Raw genomic sequence first — 17,642 nt, forward strand, 5'->3', positions numbered from 1 at the left:
CTCCTAGATCAAGCAGTGGCAACAAATTGCTCAGTTTCTGGGGGTGCCCATCAGTTGGTTTGTTCACATCAGAGGACAACAGGAAAGTAGAATAATTCTGCAGTATTCAATGAAGCAAATTTAGATCCATGCTGGATGAGTTTCTGCTCAGTTGGGAATCTGATCTGCTGTATGCTTTTCCACCACTTCTGTTCATGGCAAAAACACTGCAGAAAACACTCGAGGATTGGGCATGCCTGATCCTCTTTGCTCCTCTGTGGCCCAGACAGAAGTGGTTCTTTTAGCTCATTCTGCTTTCAGTCACCCTCTGATGCTGCTGGGATCCAATCCAACTTTTCTAACTGAAGAGGAGGGTCACTATGTCATCTGAATTTTCTCTCAGCTTGACAATACAGATGCTGAGTGCTTGCTAATCTCATCGCTGCTGTTTATTGTTCAAGGAAATTGAGGATATTATAATCTCTCCCAGGAAGCCTTCAACTAGAAGAGCTTACAGTTTTAAATGGAAAAGATTTTCATCATTGGTGTCAAGCAAGCTCCCTGGACCCGTTTGCCTGTTAGCCAAAGGAGTTACTCCAAGCCTTATACTCCCTCTCCTCCTCGGGTCTCAGTATGCCATCAGTTGAAGTGCCATTGTGGCTTAGTATGCTCAAGTGGATGGAAAACCAGTATCCATGTATTCTTTAGTGTTGAAGTTTATGAAAGGCTGTGGCATACAAGCCGCCAGAGCCATGGGATCTTAACGTTATATTGGCACAACTAATGAAACTGCTATATAAACCCCTTGAAGTTTCTCATCTAGAAAGCAGTTTTCCTAGTAGCCATTACATCAAAGACAAATCGGTGAGCTTCAGGCAGCGGTTCATTACCCACCATACATGCAGTTTTTCCACAGCAGAGTGGTGCTGCCAAAGGTAGTTACAGCTTTTCATCTGAATCAAGCTATGGTGTTACCCACATTCTTTACAAGACCTCATGCATATGAAGGGAAGAAGGCCCTCCATTCACTGGACTGCAACAGGGCCCTAGCTTATTATCAGAAGAGAGCTCGACTGCATTGTCGGGCTTCTCAACTTTTCATCTCTTAGTCCTAACAGTGTTTGCTGTGCTCTGGCTGGCCTTCAGATCAGAATCTGTTGAGGCTCATCAAGTAAGCGCCATGACTACCTCAGTGCCTCAACTTCAAGGTGTGCCTTTTGAAGACATTTGCAAACTGCATCTTTATCATCAATTCACACCTTCATGTCCCATTTCTGTCTGGATAATCGTATCAAGAGGTAACGGTAACTTTAAGCAAGCCTGTTCTCCCAGTAGCCTATTCTCCACAGGGATGGTCTGGGTGGGTTGCTTTTTCAGCGAGTGCTTCACCACGTAGCCCTCAGTTTGGGACTCCCCAGGTGTCATGGTTAATTTCATCCCTGCTTGTTGATAGAGAAAGCAGGTTTGCTTTCTGTAGACAGCCGTGCTTAATACCTGCCCTCCTCCCTGCAGAGTTGACCACTGAGCTAAAGCTAAGCTTTGCATTGAACTGAGGAGCTCACGAGGCAGCACCTGCACAGGAACTCCCACACATGCTCAGTAAATCCAAAAACTGAATGAGCTAGGAGAGAAGGGTCCATTTGGCACTGTCAGATGATGTAACCACATATGTCATGGCTAATTCATCCTGCAGCCTACGGAGAACCCTGTTATGGTAAGCAAACTGTCTTTATTGGCTACCTAAATTTCAAGGGGGAGAGGAAATGGGGCTTGTTTTGCTTTGTAAAATGTGTACACATAATTGAATTGCACTTTTATGCAGGTGATCTTATCAAGCTTATAAAATTACGGATATCTTGCTTTGCTCTATTTGCCTACATGTTCTTTAGGTCCTGCTTCTCTTCTAATAGCTTTTATGACTGGATGTTTTGGAGGGGTGGGGGTGGGAAGGCGGATTTGGCTCTCTTAATGCATTTTTATATTTTTGCATTTGAGTCTGGGTGCCTGCTAGGATCCAGATGTGTACAGATTTTGAGTTCACGAGATGTTGATTGAATAAATACAGGTGCTGCTGTAGCCCCCTCCTCCCACCCTCTTGTCGCTCCTCTGAGCCTCTTACTAATTGAGTCTGGCTTCTTCCTCTTTGTTTGCTGGCTGCTGGTATCACAGTCTCTCCAAACTCTGTTTTTGTGTGGTTTTTTTTTTTGTCTGCAAACCTTTGTCAGTTTTAGAATAGCACCTTCTAGTCCATTTGGCTCATCCTCCTCTTCCTGAACTTGGAGCAGTTTTGGTTTTAATAGATTTTCAAAAAAAACATGCTTGGTACTTTGCATTTACTTTTTTTTCCAAGCAATGTTTTGGTTTAATGGCTTTGGGGGAGGCTGCTATTAAAAAGGCTATTTGTGTGTTTTTAAAGACTTTTAAAAACAACCTCTGGGCTTTGCCCTAACACATGTAGAATAAAAGGAGGACAGTTTTGTCTCCTGCCCTATAAAGGATTCCATCACTGCTTCATGGCTTTGCTGCACGTGCAATAGTAGCATATAGCCCATGAATTAAAAGCACACATCTCTTTGAAGACAGCCAGTGTTTTATATTTGTGCATGTATTTTACAATTGTGTTCACTTAAAAATAGATATATGGATGTATCACATTTTATAATCTATCTGTATAAAACAGCTTATCTTTTTATCTGTATATCTCTAGAGATAAACTGGAGAGGCAGCTCTCAAGAGTTGGGTGCCCAGTTGACAAACCAGGACAGCCGACAGGAAAAGTGCTTTACTGAAAGTGTGATTATTTCTGTGTTTTCAGGGAATAGAACAATTGAAAAAGGAAGAGAGAAGATGGGCTAAAAAAACAAAGTGGATGAACCTGAAAGCAGTATTTGGCCACCCGTTGTCTGTAGCATGGCTCAGTCCATTCGCTACTCCAGACCCAGGCAAAGCAGACCCATACCAATATGTAGTGTGAAGAGTCCTAGACCAGCAAGTCCTGTAGAACTAAAACCAGATCACAGCACCACTGTCGTATCAGTTTTACTGGAATATTCTGAAAAAAAACAAGCTAAACAAAAGCCTTTTTTAAAAATTGACAATGAAAACTTTGGAAATTGCAGAGAAAAAAAAAAAGCCTTCTCTTCTGCCATATACGTCATTCTGTATCCTGCGACTGAAGCTTTATATTTTTTTCTCGCTTTTAATTAACTCGACTTCAATGGGCTTTGTCTTTGTCTGCTTTCTCTTGGGTATAAACCCTAATTTGGATAATTCTCCTGTCTTTCCCTCTCCCCACCCCCTCATCTGTTTACCTCCTGCCCACTAACCAGCAGTGGTATAAGCAGTGACAGGTGCAAGTGCCAACACAGACCCCCGTTTTCTCGGTGGTTGTGCTCAGTTTTGCTCAGAAGACTAGCATTGCTTTGGAGTATGGATTCCTAATGTTGACAGTGCAGGCGCCAGAATGTCTGTTGCACGAGATTCCATGCAAGCACGTACACGCTGGACACCCAGGTTATCGGTGCAACTCCAATGGGGGCAAAGGATGGGGTGGAAACTGGCAGCATGTGGTGGAGGACCATGCTTGCTTACCAACATTTTTCCGTCTCCAGCTGAGAATGATTGCACTTGGCAAAATGAATTGTCTGTTCCTTCTCTGTGTTCCTTTCCCCCTTAGTGCCACGTATGCATCTTTTTTTTTTTTTTGCCTCTCCTCTATATGACTAGTTCTGGGACCGGTTGCCAGGCTGAGTTGCCTCTCTATAGTCATTGAGATACGATTCTACCCAAACTCTCACACTGCAGTAACAGGCAGGGGATTCTGTTTATAGATGTGATCTGCCTTGAGTTGGTAGGCTGTTTTTTGTTTTTTTGGGGGAGTTTTTTTCAAGAGGAACCTGACTTGCACAAGTCTAGAGTCTTAAACAGGCTTTTGCACGCTCTCCAAATGCAAGATAGGATCATTTATGACTGGTGCTAATAATGTTCCTCCATGCTGTGCAACAGGTAATGTCAGGGCAGATTACTGTGACTTACTTAGGATAATGGTTTGGGGGTAAGGGGGAGACTGAGCTCCTCTGATAACTTAGGAAAAGAAAAAGAATTGTGTTTTTTTTTTTTCTCAGTCTGAAAGGGTAAGGTCCATTTGCCCTATCAAAGTGTGGTCAAATTCCTTTTCCCAGCAAATTCTGTTCATATATAGGAAATAAATGCAGGCCGTTAATGTGTAATCTGAGGTCACGATCTCAAAACTCTCCCCTTATTGGCTAAATCTTCGAAAGCTTAGCTAGGACTTGTGCATATAAAGTAAGGAGGCTGTGCCCATACTTTGGCTTATGTTGCTTAAGTGGATTTTCAGCCACCCATATTCATAACATGCATATGTTTGGTGACACGAAAAAAGAGGTGTTCCAGGGAGCATGGTATGGATTTACATGCGTGACTTGAATTTTCAAAAAGTTGCATGTAAATGACATGACATTTTGCATAACTTTACACTCATTATTTACCGGGTTAAGTTGTATGCTTTATAGCTGCATAACAGCCCAGTATTCAAGTCCGGATTATGCCGGTTGTTTGTGTTTTTTTTTTAATCTGGTTTTGTACATTTTGAAATTGTGTAACTTTGCAATTAGGCTCCATAGTGAAAATTTATCCCAGTGTGTGTTTGTTTGTGCCCAAGAGGGGGAGGGGGGCTATTTATCAGATTATAATCACAGAGAAAGATGATAACCTCATGAAAAATACAAGGTCCTAAATCATATTGGCTGATTGCAGGGGTAGTGGAAAGATGAGTAGCCTGCTGCAGGGGAGAATAATTGTGGGGGCTGGTGTGGGAAGGAGAATAGCAGTAGAGGGTGAATAGCTGAAATAGGAAGTAGGCAGGTGAAGGGGAGAGAATAGCTGTAGGGGTTTGGGGATTGGTGGAAGGTGAAGGTTGGGTACAGAAAAGGCCAGCTTCAGGGGAACTTGGGTGTAGGGAAGGTGGCGACATCTCCTAATGTCAGAAGATGATGGGAGAGAGAGACCCTGGCTTTTATTTCTGCTTTGGGAGTGAGTTCACATCTTGTGGAGGGTCTGGAGACAGATTTGTGCTGAGAACCTGAACAAGAAGATGGTGAAAATGTTGAAGGTCCATACTTGGGAAGTTATCCAGCTCAATGAATATTTGGGCACTAATCCGGCTTAATTTTAGCTGAGTATTTTATTATTTGGCTAAAATTTAGTTGGAAAACTTAGGGGCATTTCAGGGAGGAGTTGCGTTAGCAGGATAACCAGATAAGTTAAGTCTTGTCTCATCAAAGAGCTGTCCTAAAATTAAGCAGATAACTGTATCTGGCTAGCTTTGAGATAGCCAGCTATATTCAATAGTGTGACTGCACTTTTGAATGTATATCCAAAGTTAGCCAGATAAGTTTATCTGGCTAGCATTGCTATCTGGACAGTAGGATAAGTAGGTCTTAGCTGGCTATCTAGCGGGCCACTAAATATCTGGGTATATCTAGCGGCTGCTAGATAGCCGGATAAGTTACTTATCCAGCTGTCTTTTAGGTGCATAAAAAGTGGGCGGGCAGTGAGTGGATCAAGGTTGCGCTACTTACCTTATTAACTTACAGGCCGATTCAGTAAAAGTTGCGGGAGAGTGGGCGAGCAATTCAGTATTTAGATGAGGGCCCACGCTAAAAAGTCCTAGCGTGACCCTAGCGCCTCTTTTTTTTTTTTTTGACAGGAGCGGCATCTGTCAGCAAGTTTGACAGCCGACGCTCAATTTTGCCGGCGTCTGTTCTCAAACCCGCTGAGAGCCATGGGTTCGGAAACCAGATGCCGGCAAAATTGAGCATCCGGTTTTCAAGCCGCGGGCCGATTTAACTTTTTTTTTTTAATTATTTTTTACTTTGTGACCTCAGACTTAATATCGCCATGATATTAAGTCTGAGGGTGTACAGAAAAGCAGTTTTTACTGCTTTTCTATACACCTTTCCTGGTGCTGGCAGAAACTAACGCCTACCCTTGGGTAGGCACTAATTTCTGAAAGTAAAATGTGCGGCTTGGCTGCACATTTTACTTAGTGAATCGTGCGGGAATAACTAATAGGGCTATCAACATGCATTTGCATGTTGCGGGCGCTATTAGTTTCGGGGGATTGGACGCGCTTTTTCGATGCGCTATTACCCCTTACTGAATAAGGGGTAAAGCTAGCACGTCAAACGCACGTCCAAACGCGGGTTAACAGTGTGCTCCACCGGAGCGCACTGTACTGTATCGGCCTGTTAACCAGATAAGTAGCAATATTTGCTCTTACCCAGTTAAGTTAATTGGATAGGTTAGACCAGCCTCTGAATATCCTTGTAACTGAGCTGGATAGGTTATATCTTAGCCGGAATCAGCTGAATATCGAGCCCAACTATGTAACAATTCTGCAAGAAACCAAGTTAATAAATGGGAGCAAAGGGGGGATGCTGGCCCTGCAAACTACTGCATTGTGCAGCAATCTGTTTAGCTAGGAGGAAGAATGTGCATTCCATTTTTTACAGAAATATTAAATACAGTTCCATACTATAAAGATACATTTTATGGTTGCAGTAATTTTCTCAAAATAATATATATAATCTTTTTGGAGCATATATTTGATTGTGACCCTAATCTTCACTTTTAATCTAAATGATGATGTACAGATGGGATTTGTGGATCCCAATACAGACCCAATAAAGCTGGGTAGAAATTGTAGATCCCGATTGTGTGTGGAGGATTGAGGGATTTTGTCATTTTCACCCCAATTTGCTGTTTGCATTATCCATATCCTCTAAACTCCATCCACATGTGAATACTTAGAGGGTAGAGATGGCAATTACAATCAGTCACAGATCATAATTCTTTTGCCCTGCATTTAGATTTTTTTTTTATTTTAAAAGGGCATTCTAGATGGTGCTCAAGGTGACCTGTGGAGCAATTACGAACTTGCGTGGCCTGAAAAAAAGCGAAAGAAATGAATTGGTATTTAGTGGAATTCTGTAGTCATTTCTGGTTTTTGGGGGTTTTTTTTGTTTTTACATGTAATGTGAAATTAAAACTGATTTAATCCTGAATCAGTCTTATAGTAGCAGTATTAGCAAAAAAAAAAAAAAAATAGCAGTTACAACAGAGATTTATCAGAGATGCCATCTTGTTTTGTTTGTATTCTTACTTTATGAATGGGTAAAACTAATGTTTAAAATTTTGGAAAGCTCCTTCTTTATTGCCCTTCCTACCAGCAAAATCTCATGGATCACAGAGCTGCAGTCCTGCTCCTCATAAGAGGCTTATGTAGGCATCATGCCAGATTTTGATGTGTGAATATGCCATGGAACTGCAAGAGAATGGACCTGGCAAAGGATATTTTTAAATTCACCATGTGGTTATGATGAAAAAGATGCATGTTATATTTCAAAATGTGAAAATATATATTGAGGAGGAAAAATGTCTGGATAAAGGAAAAAGAAAAAAGGCATTGGAATAAAAACAGAAGATGCCACAGAGCCAGGGTAGGCTAATATTTTGAGGAATAAGGCTAATACTGCTGGTTCAAGGAAGAAATGTCTTAATTTGAAAATGTTCCTCCTTTACTATATATTTTTTTTTCCAAGCGAATGTGAATGCTGCATCTTATCAATTGTCAATGCTTCCAAATGCAAAACACATGCAATAAAACTTTTCCAGATATCTTTATTTTTTTTTCCCTGCTCAGATTCTGGTGTTTTGGCTTTTTTTGCGGGGGGAGGGTTACTTTATTTTTTTTTTCTGACTTTTCTAGCAGAACCTCAGAACCACCTTTAACTTTTTTTTTTAATTTTTATATTGTTTTGTTTGAAGAAAAATTAAATAAACAGACAAAAAAAAAAAAAAAACAAGCAAAAAAAAAGTCTGCACCCACCCCCAGTTTGAAGCACTTGTCAAGAACATAATTATTGGTCATATGGATAAGCATGGCTTAATGGAGGCTAATCAGCATTTGTTTAGCAAAGGGAAGTCATGCCTTACTAATCAGGTAGAAATCTTTGAAAGTATGACTAAGCATGTGGACAAAGGCAAGCCAGTCAGTAGTGGATATGGATTTTCAGAAGGTGTGGCACGGAGTGTGAGTCCTTGGGATATGGCGTGATGGGCGCAGCCTGGTAGGTGGACCAGCTGGGCTCACGCCAAAAGCAGGCTGGGACTAGATCTAGTCTTCACCTTTTACCAACCTCTTCCTCCTCAAGTTGAGCCTTTGGGTTCTGAGGTGTACAGGACTTAAGCAATAGTCCATCAAGGAGTGGTTGGAGCACAGCAAGGATCAGGGCAGGCAGCAACGAGGGAGAGCAAATGTCTAGGCAGAGGTCGAGGTAGATGGGGAACAGGCAAGGTTAGAATCCAGGCAGTGGTCAAGGCAGGTGGCAGTCAGGCCAGGACAGAAGCCAGGGGGTGGGGTCAGGTAACCAGAAAACAGAGGCAAGGGCAGGGAGGGTGAAGGAGGAGCCAAAGGACTGGGACAAGGCAAGATAAGTTAAGGACTGGGATGGAAAATGCACAGGCAGGCAAGACAAGGACTGGAACAGACAAGGCACAGGCAAGATAAGGAGTGGAACAGATAAGGCTAGGCAGGATAAGGACCAGGCAAGGCAAAAGCAGGATATGAAGCAACCAGCACTGCAGACAAAGTATGACAAGGGACCTGTTGCAGAGGCATGGGGATGATAGTGGGAATGAAGCTTATATGGCCTGATAGCCCAATGTCAGTAAGAGCTGCGGTATGGTTTCCTGCCATGGGGCCTTAGGGTTCCAGGAACATGCACTCCTAGGGAGCGCTGCCATTGGTCTCCCGCAGCCAGACAGTGAGTGGTGGCTGGAGGCATCTACGGCTGAGGGGGGGTGAGTGAAAGCTGACTGTGGTGCAAGTGTAAGGATGGCCGCATGCTACAAAGGGTTTGTTTCAGAGAGACTCCTCAAAAAACTAAAGTCATTTAATTCTTCTAAACAATTTAAGTTTTAAGAATTGTAGTGCTTCATGGTTTGTTTGTTTGTTTGTTTTTCCATGTCCTCACTTCTGTCCACCAAACTAAACTCTTGTAGTTTTTACCCACTGATTTTCTCCTGGTTTTTTATTCTTGTGAAAATAAACCCTGATAAATTCCCAGGAAAAAATAAAGAAAAACCAAAAATGAAGGTCCCTAATTATCCTTTATTTTCCCAGCTGTGGTTTTGGTAGTATGTAGGTATTTCTTTAGATCCTTAACTTCAGTTCTAGTTCTTTGTTTGCCAGGCAAACCTTGACTATAAGCAGCAAGTGCTTAAATTTTGCCAAAGATTTTTCCAAATTCATAATCATTTCTGAGATACCCTCCAGGACCAACTGAAGTAGCCACTGATCTCATATCTCCATGGTCAAATTCCCCTCATCATTGGAACTCAATCCTTAGTGCCCCTTCTTGCCTGGAATTCACTCCTTCCATGAATGGAGGGAGCATCATGCCCACCACTACAGTGACTCTAGCAGCTTCCATCTCTGCAGCAGATCAAGATCTGACATCAGCCGACGGTGCTGTTTCCTGATCTCTGCTGGAACTCCTTTCTCAAGGCATTGAAGGAGGCTCTCACTTCTCATAAGAACATAAGAAAATGCCATACTGGGTCAGACCAAGGGTCCATCAAGCCCAGCATCCTGTTTCCAACAGTGGCCAATCCAGGCCATAAGAACCTGGCAAGTACCCCAAAAACTAAGTCTATTCCATGTTACCATTGCTAATGGCAGGTAATGGACTTCTCCGCCAAGAACTTATCCAATCCTTTTTTAAACACAGCTATACTAACTGCACTAACCACATCCTCTGGCAACAAATTTCAGAGTTTAATTGTGCATTGAGTGAAAAAGAACTTTCTCTGATTAGTTTTAAATGTGCCACATGCTAACTTCATGGAGTGCCCCCTAGTCTTTCTTTTATCCGAAAGAGTAAAAAACCGATTTACATCTACCCGTTCTAGACCTCTCATAATTTTAAACACTTCTATCATATCGCCCCTCAGCTGTCTCTTCTCCAAGCTGAAAAGTCCTAACCTCTTTAGTCTTTCCTCAGAGGGGAGGTGTTCCATTCCCCTTATCATTTTGGTAGCCCGTCTCTGTACCTTCTCCATCGCAATTATATCTTTTTTGAGATGCGGCAACCAGAATTGTACACAGTATTCAAGGTGCGGTCTCACCATGGAGCGATACAGAGGCATTATGACATTTTCCGTTTTATTCACCATTCCCTTTCTAATAATTCCCAATGTTCTGTTTGCTTTTTTGACCGCCGCAGCACACTGAACCGATGATTTCAATGTGTTATCCACTATGACACCTAGATATGGAACACCTAATATGGAACCCAACATTGTGTAATTATAGCATGGGATATTTTTCCCTAAATGCATCACCTTGCACTTATCCACATTAAATTTCATCTGCTATTTGGATGCCCAATTTTCCAGTCTCACAAGGTCTTCCTGCAATTTATCACAATCTGCTTGTGATTTAACTACTCAACAATTTTGTGTCATCTGCAAATTTGATTATCTCACTCGTATTTCTTTCCAGATCATTTATAAATATATTGAAAAGTAAGGATCCCAATACAGATTCCTGAGGCACTCCACTGTCCACTCCCTTCCACTGAGAAAATTGTCCATTTAATCCTACTCTCTGTTTCCTGTCTTTTAGCCAGTTTGCAATCCACGAAAGGACATCACCACCTATCCCATGACTTTTTACTTTTCCTAGAAGCCTCTCATGAGGAACTTTGTCAAACGCCTTCTGAAAATCCAAGTATAGTACATCTACCGGTTCACCTTTATCCACATGTTTATTAACTCCTTCAAAAAAGTGAAGCAGATTTGTGAGGCAAGACTTGCCTTGGGTAAAGCCGTGCTGACTTTGTTCCATTAAACCATGTCTTTCTATATGTTCTGTGATTTTGATGTTTAGAACACTTTCCACTATTTTTCCTGGCACTGAAGTCAGGCTAACCAGTCTAATTTCCGGGATCGCCCCTGGAGCCCTTTTTAAATATTGGGGTTACGTTTGCTATCCTCCAGTCTTCAGGTACAATGGATGATTTTAATGATAGGTTACAAATTTTTACTAATAGGTCTGAAATTTCATTTTTTAGTTCCTTCAGAACTCTGGGGTGTATACCATCCAGTCCAGGTGATTTACTACTCTTCAGTTTGTCAATCAGGCCTACCCCATCTTCTAGGTTCACTGTGATTTGATTCACTCCATCTGAATCATTACCCATGAAAACCTTCTCCATTATGGGTACCTCCCCCAACATCCTCTTCAGTAAACAGTGAAGCAAAGAAATCATTTAATCTTTCCGCGATGGCCTTATCTTCTCTAAGTGCCCCTTTAACCCCCTCGATCATCTAACGGTCCAACTGACTCCCTCACAGGCTTTCTGCTTTGGATATATTTTAAAAAGTTTTTACTGTGAGTTTTTGCCTCTACAGCCAACTTCTTTTCAAATTCTCTCTTAGCCTGTCTTATCAATGTCTTACATTTAACTTGCCAATGTTTATGCTTTATCCTATTTTCTTCTGTTGGATCCTTCTTCCAATTTTTGAATGAAGATCTTTTGGCCAAAATAGCTTCTTTCACCTCCCCTTTTAACAATGCCGGTAATTGTTTTGCTTTCTTTCCACCTTTCTTAATGTGTGGAATACATCTGGACTGTGCTTCTAGAATGGTATTTTTTTAACAATGACCATGCTTCTTGGACATTTTTTTTACTTTTGTAGCTGCTCCTTTCAGTTTTTTTCTAACAATTTTTCTCATTTTATCAAAGTTTCCCTTTTGAAAGTTTAGCACGAGAGCCTTGGATTTGCACACTGTTTCTCTTCCAGTCATTAAATCAAATTTGATCATATTATGATCAGTATTGCCAAGCGGCCCCACCACCGTTACCTCTCTCACCAAGTCCTGTGCTCCACTGAGAATTAGATCTAAAATTGCTCCCTCTCTCGTCGGTTCCTGAACCAATTGCTCCATAAAGCTATCATTTATTCCATCCAGGAACGTTATCTCTCTAGCATGTCCCGATGATACATTTATCCAGTCAATATTGGGGTAATTGAAGTCTCCCATTATTACTGCACTACCAATTTGGTTAGCTTCCCTAATTTCTCTTAGCATTTCACTGTCCATCTCACCATCTTCACCATGTGGACGGTAGTATACCCCTATTACTATAGTCTTCCCCGAATCACAAGGGATTTCTACCCATAAAGATTCAATTTTGTATTTAGTCTCATGCATGATGTTTATCCTGTTGGACTCTATGCCATCCCGGACATAAAGCGCCACACCTCCTCCTGCGTGCTCCTCTCTGTCATTGTGATATAATTTGTACCCCGGTATAGCACTGTCCCATTGGTTATCCTCTTTCCACCATGTCTCTGAGATACCAATTAAGTCTATGTCATCATTCACTGCTATGCATTCTAATTCTCCCATCTTACTTCTTAGACTTCTGGCATTAGCATACAAACATTTCAAAGTTTGTTTTTTGTTTGTATTTTCATTCTGCTTTGTAATTGATAGGGATAAGTTAGAATTTTTTAGCTCAGGTGAGTTTTTAGTTACAGGCACTTGGACTATTTTTCTAATTATTGGAACCTCACTGTCGGAATGCCCTAATTCTAATGCACCATTAGTATCCTTTGAAGATACCTCTCTCCGAACCATGCGCTGCTGAGCAACTGTCGGCTTTCCCCTTAGAGCAGCTTTTAAACTATAACAATCTCCTTTTTAAAGGTTAGCGCTAGCAGTCTGGTTCCCCCTGGTTAAGGTGGAGCCCATCCCTTCGGAAGACACTCCCCCCTTCCCCAAAAGGTTCCCCAGTTCCTAACAAAACTGAATCCCTCTTCCTTGCACCATCGTCCCATCCACGCATTGAGACTCCGGAGCTCTGCCTGCCTCTGGTGACCTGCTCGTGAAAAAGGGAGCATTTCAGAGAATGCTACCCTGGAGGTTCTGGATTTAAGCTTTCTACCTAAGAGCCTAAATTTGGCTTCCAGAACCTCCCTCCCACATTTTCCTATGTCGTTGGTGCCCACATGTACCATGACAGCCAGCTCCTCCCCAGCACTGTCTAAAATCCTATCTAGGTGATGCGTGAGATCTGCCACCTTAGTACCAGGTAGGCATGTTATCAGGCGATCCTCATGCCTACCAGCCATCTACATTCCTAATAATTGAATCACAAATTATGACGTCCGACCTAACCCTTTCCCTCCTGGGTAGTAGGCCTTGGAGAGATATCCTCAGTGCGAAAGGACAATACATCACCTGGAGAGCAGGTCCTTGCTACAGGATCCTTTCCTGCTGCACCTAGTTGGTGCTCTCCCATCATGAGACCTTCTTCCTCCAAGGCAGCACCAGGGCTGCCAGTCTGAAGTTGGGACTTGACTACTATGTCCCTGAAGGTCTCATCTATATACCTCTGTCTGCCTCAGCTCCTCCAGGTCTGCCACTCTAACCTCCAGAGCTTGGACTCGTTCTCTGAGAGCCAGGAGCTCTTTGCATCACATGCACATGCACATGTACAACTTCTCACCGGTGGGTAAAAAATCATACATGTGACACTCTATGCAAAAGACTGGGAAGCTGTCCTCTTGCTGCTGGACTGCTGCTTTCATCTCAATTTTGATCAGTTCCTAGTTAGGTTTTAGGCTGCTATGGGAGTAGGAATGTGTCTAATGTCCTTTAAATGTATTAGTGAATTCACTATGTGTCTGGTAGTGGCCTACTGGGGTCTGATTGAATTCTCAATAAAGCTTTTGTTGATGTTTTGTTTTTTTTTTGTGAAAGTGGCACCTGCCATTAAATTAAGGTATGAGCTAGGGGTGGGAGGGTTGAGAAATAAGAACAGTCTAACTTCAGTTAGTCAGCCAGAGTGACTCACTGCTCTCTTTATTACCAAATGTTGGTCCCTATTCAAACCCAATCACACTACCTCAACACCTTTCCAAGGTGAGTAACTGAGCTGCACTATTCAACTTTTTTATTTAGGTATACACTGCTCCTAGATTATTTCTAGCTTCTGGCTACTTTTTGTGTTTTGTTTTGTTTTTCAATACAAAAACTCAGTTTGTATTAAATACAAGCACTCAGTTCTGCAGACTTTTAAAAATAAACACACTACCTATTGCTTACTAGCTACCTTATTGACTGACTATTTAAAAATACAGTCTAACTTGTTTATTCACTGCCTTTCTGAATATTAAAGGCACAAATACACTAAATAATATTCCCAAATCGTTAACTTTGCCCCAATACTTTTAAAAAAGACAATGTCCCAAGCAAAAACATACCGATTCCTTTCAGCCACCAGCAAGGTGATCCTCTCCTCTCAGTGTTCCCACTGGAGTGTGAACACTGAGTAGATGCTTCAAACTGTGGGGGTAAGTGCCAACGCTTCTTCCTTCCGTGCAGCCCCCAGCGACAAAGCTTTGGAGTACTATGGTAGGTCGTCTATAACAAAATGAGTGTCCAGTGGCCTGGAGGATGTCATCACACCAGGGCTTGCAGGGTAGTCCCAGAATTTCTCCTTGTGTTTTACCATCGATAGTGAATGCTAAACCTGCTGGTGCTCACTGAAGATAAACTTGTATTTTCTTCTATCTTCCACCTTTCAGACACTTCAAAATGGATTACATTCAGATACTGTAATATTTCCCTGTCCCCAGAGGGCTCACAATCTGTTTGTACCTGAGGCAGTGGAGGTTGACGTGACTTGGCCAAGGTCACAAGAAGCGGCAGCAGCTTGATCACCATCTTGGACATGCACCCTTTTGCCACCATCCCCCATGTACTGTGGATTGATAACTGGATAAAGGATAGTAACAATTAGGACTAAATCAGTTTTCATAGTGAAAAAAAGGTAAATTAGTGGCATGCCTCCAGCGATCTGTACTGGGACCAGTGTTTTTACAATTTGGAAAAGGGAGCAACGAGTTCAGTGATCAAATTTGCAGATGCCACACAATGTTGAAAGTAGTTAAAAGACAAGCAGACGGTGAAGAACTGCTGAAGTCCTTTCCCAGATGGGGAACTGGATATGTACCAGACTCACCAACTTCATAACTTTTTTGATAAATACACCCTGTCCACTGTCATACACACTTTAAGCACCAGCCAGATGGATTATTGCAGTTCTCTACAAGGAATCTCACAACGCATTCAACTTCTACAAGACACAGCTGCTAGAATTTTAATAAAAGCCAAAGCATCTGACCACATAAGGCCTAGCTTAAGGCAGTTACACTGGCTCCCAGTTGAAAACAGAATTTAGTTTAAAATTCACTGCTTTGTCTTCAGGTGCATAAACAATATGGTCTTGATTATCTTTCCCAGATTTTGTTCTCTTACTTCACCACCTCCGTCTCCTGCTCCCTTAGCAAGAGAACTTTATTCCTCCTAACTGATCTTTCTATCCTCTCTCTCCCTCTGGCTTCTGCCAGATTAGCCTGCACTAGTCTTTATGCATTCAGTTCCTTCGCACATCAACTATGGAACGAGACACCACTAACCTTATGTCAAAACACTTCCTACTTTATTTTCTTGAAAAGAGTCAAGGCTTGACTATTCAGCCAGGCATTCCTCTAAATTCCATCTTTAGACTGTGATAAAACCATGTCTGTAAAGCAAATTCCCTCATATCTTTCTAGAAGTTAAGCATGAGACCATATCATCATCCTCAGACTTTTTTTTTTCCCCCAGTGACCCCCATTGCACTAGGTTCCTTCCCTCCCAATACTACTATTGTAGCTTTTATTTACTCTGCCTCTCTGATCTATCTAACAGACTTGTACGTCTCTCAATCCTTCTGCTACCCTAAATAACCAATTTAATCCCCTTCGTACTTCCACTCATATTTCTACCTGCCCTCCTTTGTAACATGGTAATGATGGCAGAAAAAGACCACATAGTCCATCTAGTCTGCCCAGCAACCTCCCACTCTTATTTTCCCATACTTATCTGTTGCACCGACCACCAAGTTGAGGGCCGTTGTTGGTAACTGATTCGAATTTCTTGCCACCCCCTGCTGTTGATGCAGAGAGTAATGTTGAAGTTGCATCAAAGGTGAAGCATAAGGCTTAATGGTTAACGGTAGCAACTGCCGCATCAAGCAAGTTACGCCGATGCTTGTTTACTCAGACTGCACAGATCAATGCCTTGTTGGATGTTGTCTGAATGTAAATCCTCTTTTCCACATTTCCCCCTGCCGTTGAAGAGAGCAATGCTGTATATGCATTCAAAGTGAAGTATCAGGCTTAATTGGTTTAGGGTAGTAACCGCTGCAATAAGCAAGCTACCCCCACGCTTATTTGTTTACCCAGACTGTATAGTTCAGTCCTTGTTGATTGTTTGTTTGAATTCAAATCCTCTTTTCCACATTTCCCCTTGCTGTTGAAGCAGAGAGCAAAATTGGAGTTGCATTAACCGTGTGAAGCCTTAGGGCTAGATTTTAAAAGCCCTGCGCGTGTAAATCCTGCCGGATTTATGCGCAGCGACACGCCTACTTTGCATAGGCCGCCAGTGCACGCAAAGCCCCGGGACTCACGTAAGTCCCGGGGCATCGTAAAAGGGGCGGGAGGGGGTGTGTCCGGGGGCATGTCAGCAGTCCAGGGGTGTGTCCTGGGGGTGTGTCCTGGGTCAGGGGAAGTCTGGGGTGGGTCCGGGGGCGTGGTGATGGTTCAGGGCGGGCCGGGAGGGCAGTCCCGAGTCCCCTGGCACTACGGCCTGTGCCGGGGATGCCGAGGCGGCGCGCGCAAGTTACGCCTGCTTCAAGCAGGCATAACTTGTACAACAAAAGGTAGGGGGGATTTAGGTAGGGCTGGGGTAGATAGGGGAAGGGAGGGGAAGGAAGGTGGGGGGACGCGGAAGGAAAGTTCCCTCCGAGGCCGCTCCAATTTCGGAGCGGCCTCGGAGGGAACGGAGGAAGGCTGCGCAGCTCGGCACGCGCAGGCTGCCGATTTTGCACAGCCTTGCGCACGCCAACCCCGGATTTTATAAGATACACGCGGCTACGCGCGTATCTTATAAAATCCGGCGTACTTTTGTTCACGCACGCGTACTTTTTTAGGATCTACCTCTTATTGAGTGAGTGTAGTAATCACCATGTAGTAGCCACCATTCCAGCAAGCCACCCTCAAGGCTCTTCTCTTCATTCCCATCCTCTAGCCTTTATGGATCCACAGTGTTTATCCCATGCCCCTTTGAAATCCTTCACAGTTTTAATCTTCACCACTTCCTCCGGAAGGGCATTCCAGGCATCCACCACCCTCTCCGTGAAGAAATACTTCCTGACATTGGTTCTGAGTCTTCCTCCCTGGAGTTTCAAATCGTGACCCCTAGTTCTACTGATTTTTTTTTTCCCAACGGAAAAGATTTGTTGTTGACCACAGATCATTAAAACCTTTCAAGTATCTGAAGGTCTGTATCATATCACCCCTGCTCCTCCTCTCCTCCAGGGTATACATATTTAGGTACTTCAATCTCTCCTCATAAGTCATTTTATCAAGACCATCCACCTGTTTGGTCGCCCTTCTCTGAACCGCCTCCATCCTGTCTCTGTCCTTTGGAGATAGTCTCCAGAACTGAATACAGTACTCCA

At 42.8% G+C, this 17,642-nt stretch overlaps 1 protein-coding gene across 4 annotated transcripts in view; it reads left to right on the forward strand.

Moving 5' to 3' along the window:
- The window catches only part of ZDHHC3 (zinc finger DHHC-type containing 3), a 122,217-nt gene that overhangs the window by 65,904 nt on the left and 38,671 nt on the right, over positions 1-17,642 (forward strand). Inside the window, exon 7 of one of the 4 annotated variants that reach the window (XM_029589608.1) lies at positions 2,795-3,201. The exons of the other annotated variants lie outside the window; for them this stretch is intronic. Within the exon in view, the coding sequence (XP_029445468.1) occupies positions 2,795-2,953 (159 nt within the window). The 3' untranslated portion in view covers positions 2,954-3,201. Of the gene's footprint in view, positions 1-2,794; positions 3,202-17,642 lie in introns of those variants that run through there. 4 annotated transcript variants of the gene reach the window in all.

This window comes from Rhinatrema bivittatum, chromosome 2, assembly GCF_901001135.1.
Source record: "Rhinatrema bivittatum chromosome 2, aRhiBiv1.1, whole genome shotgun sequence".
NCBI lineage: Eukaryota > Metazoa > Chordata > Amphibia > Gymnophiona > Rhinatrematidae > Rhinatrema > Rhinatrema bivittatum.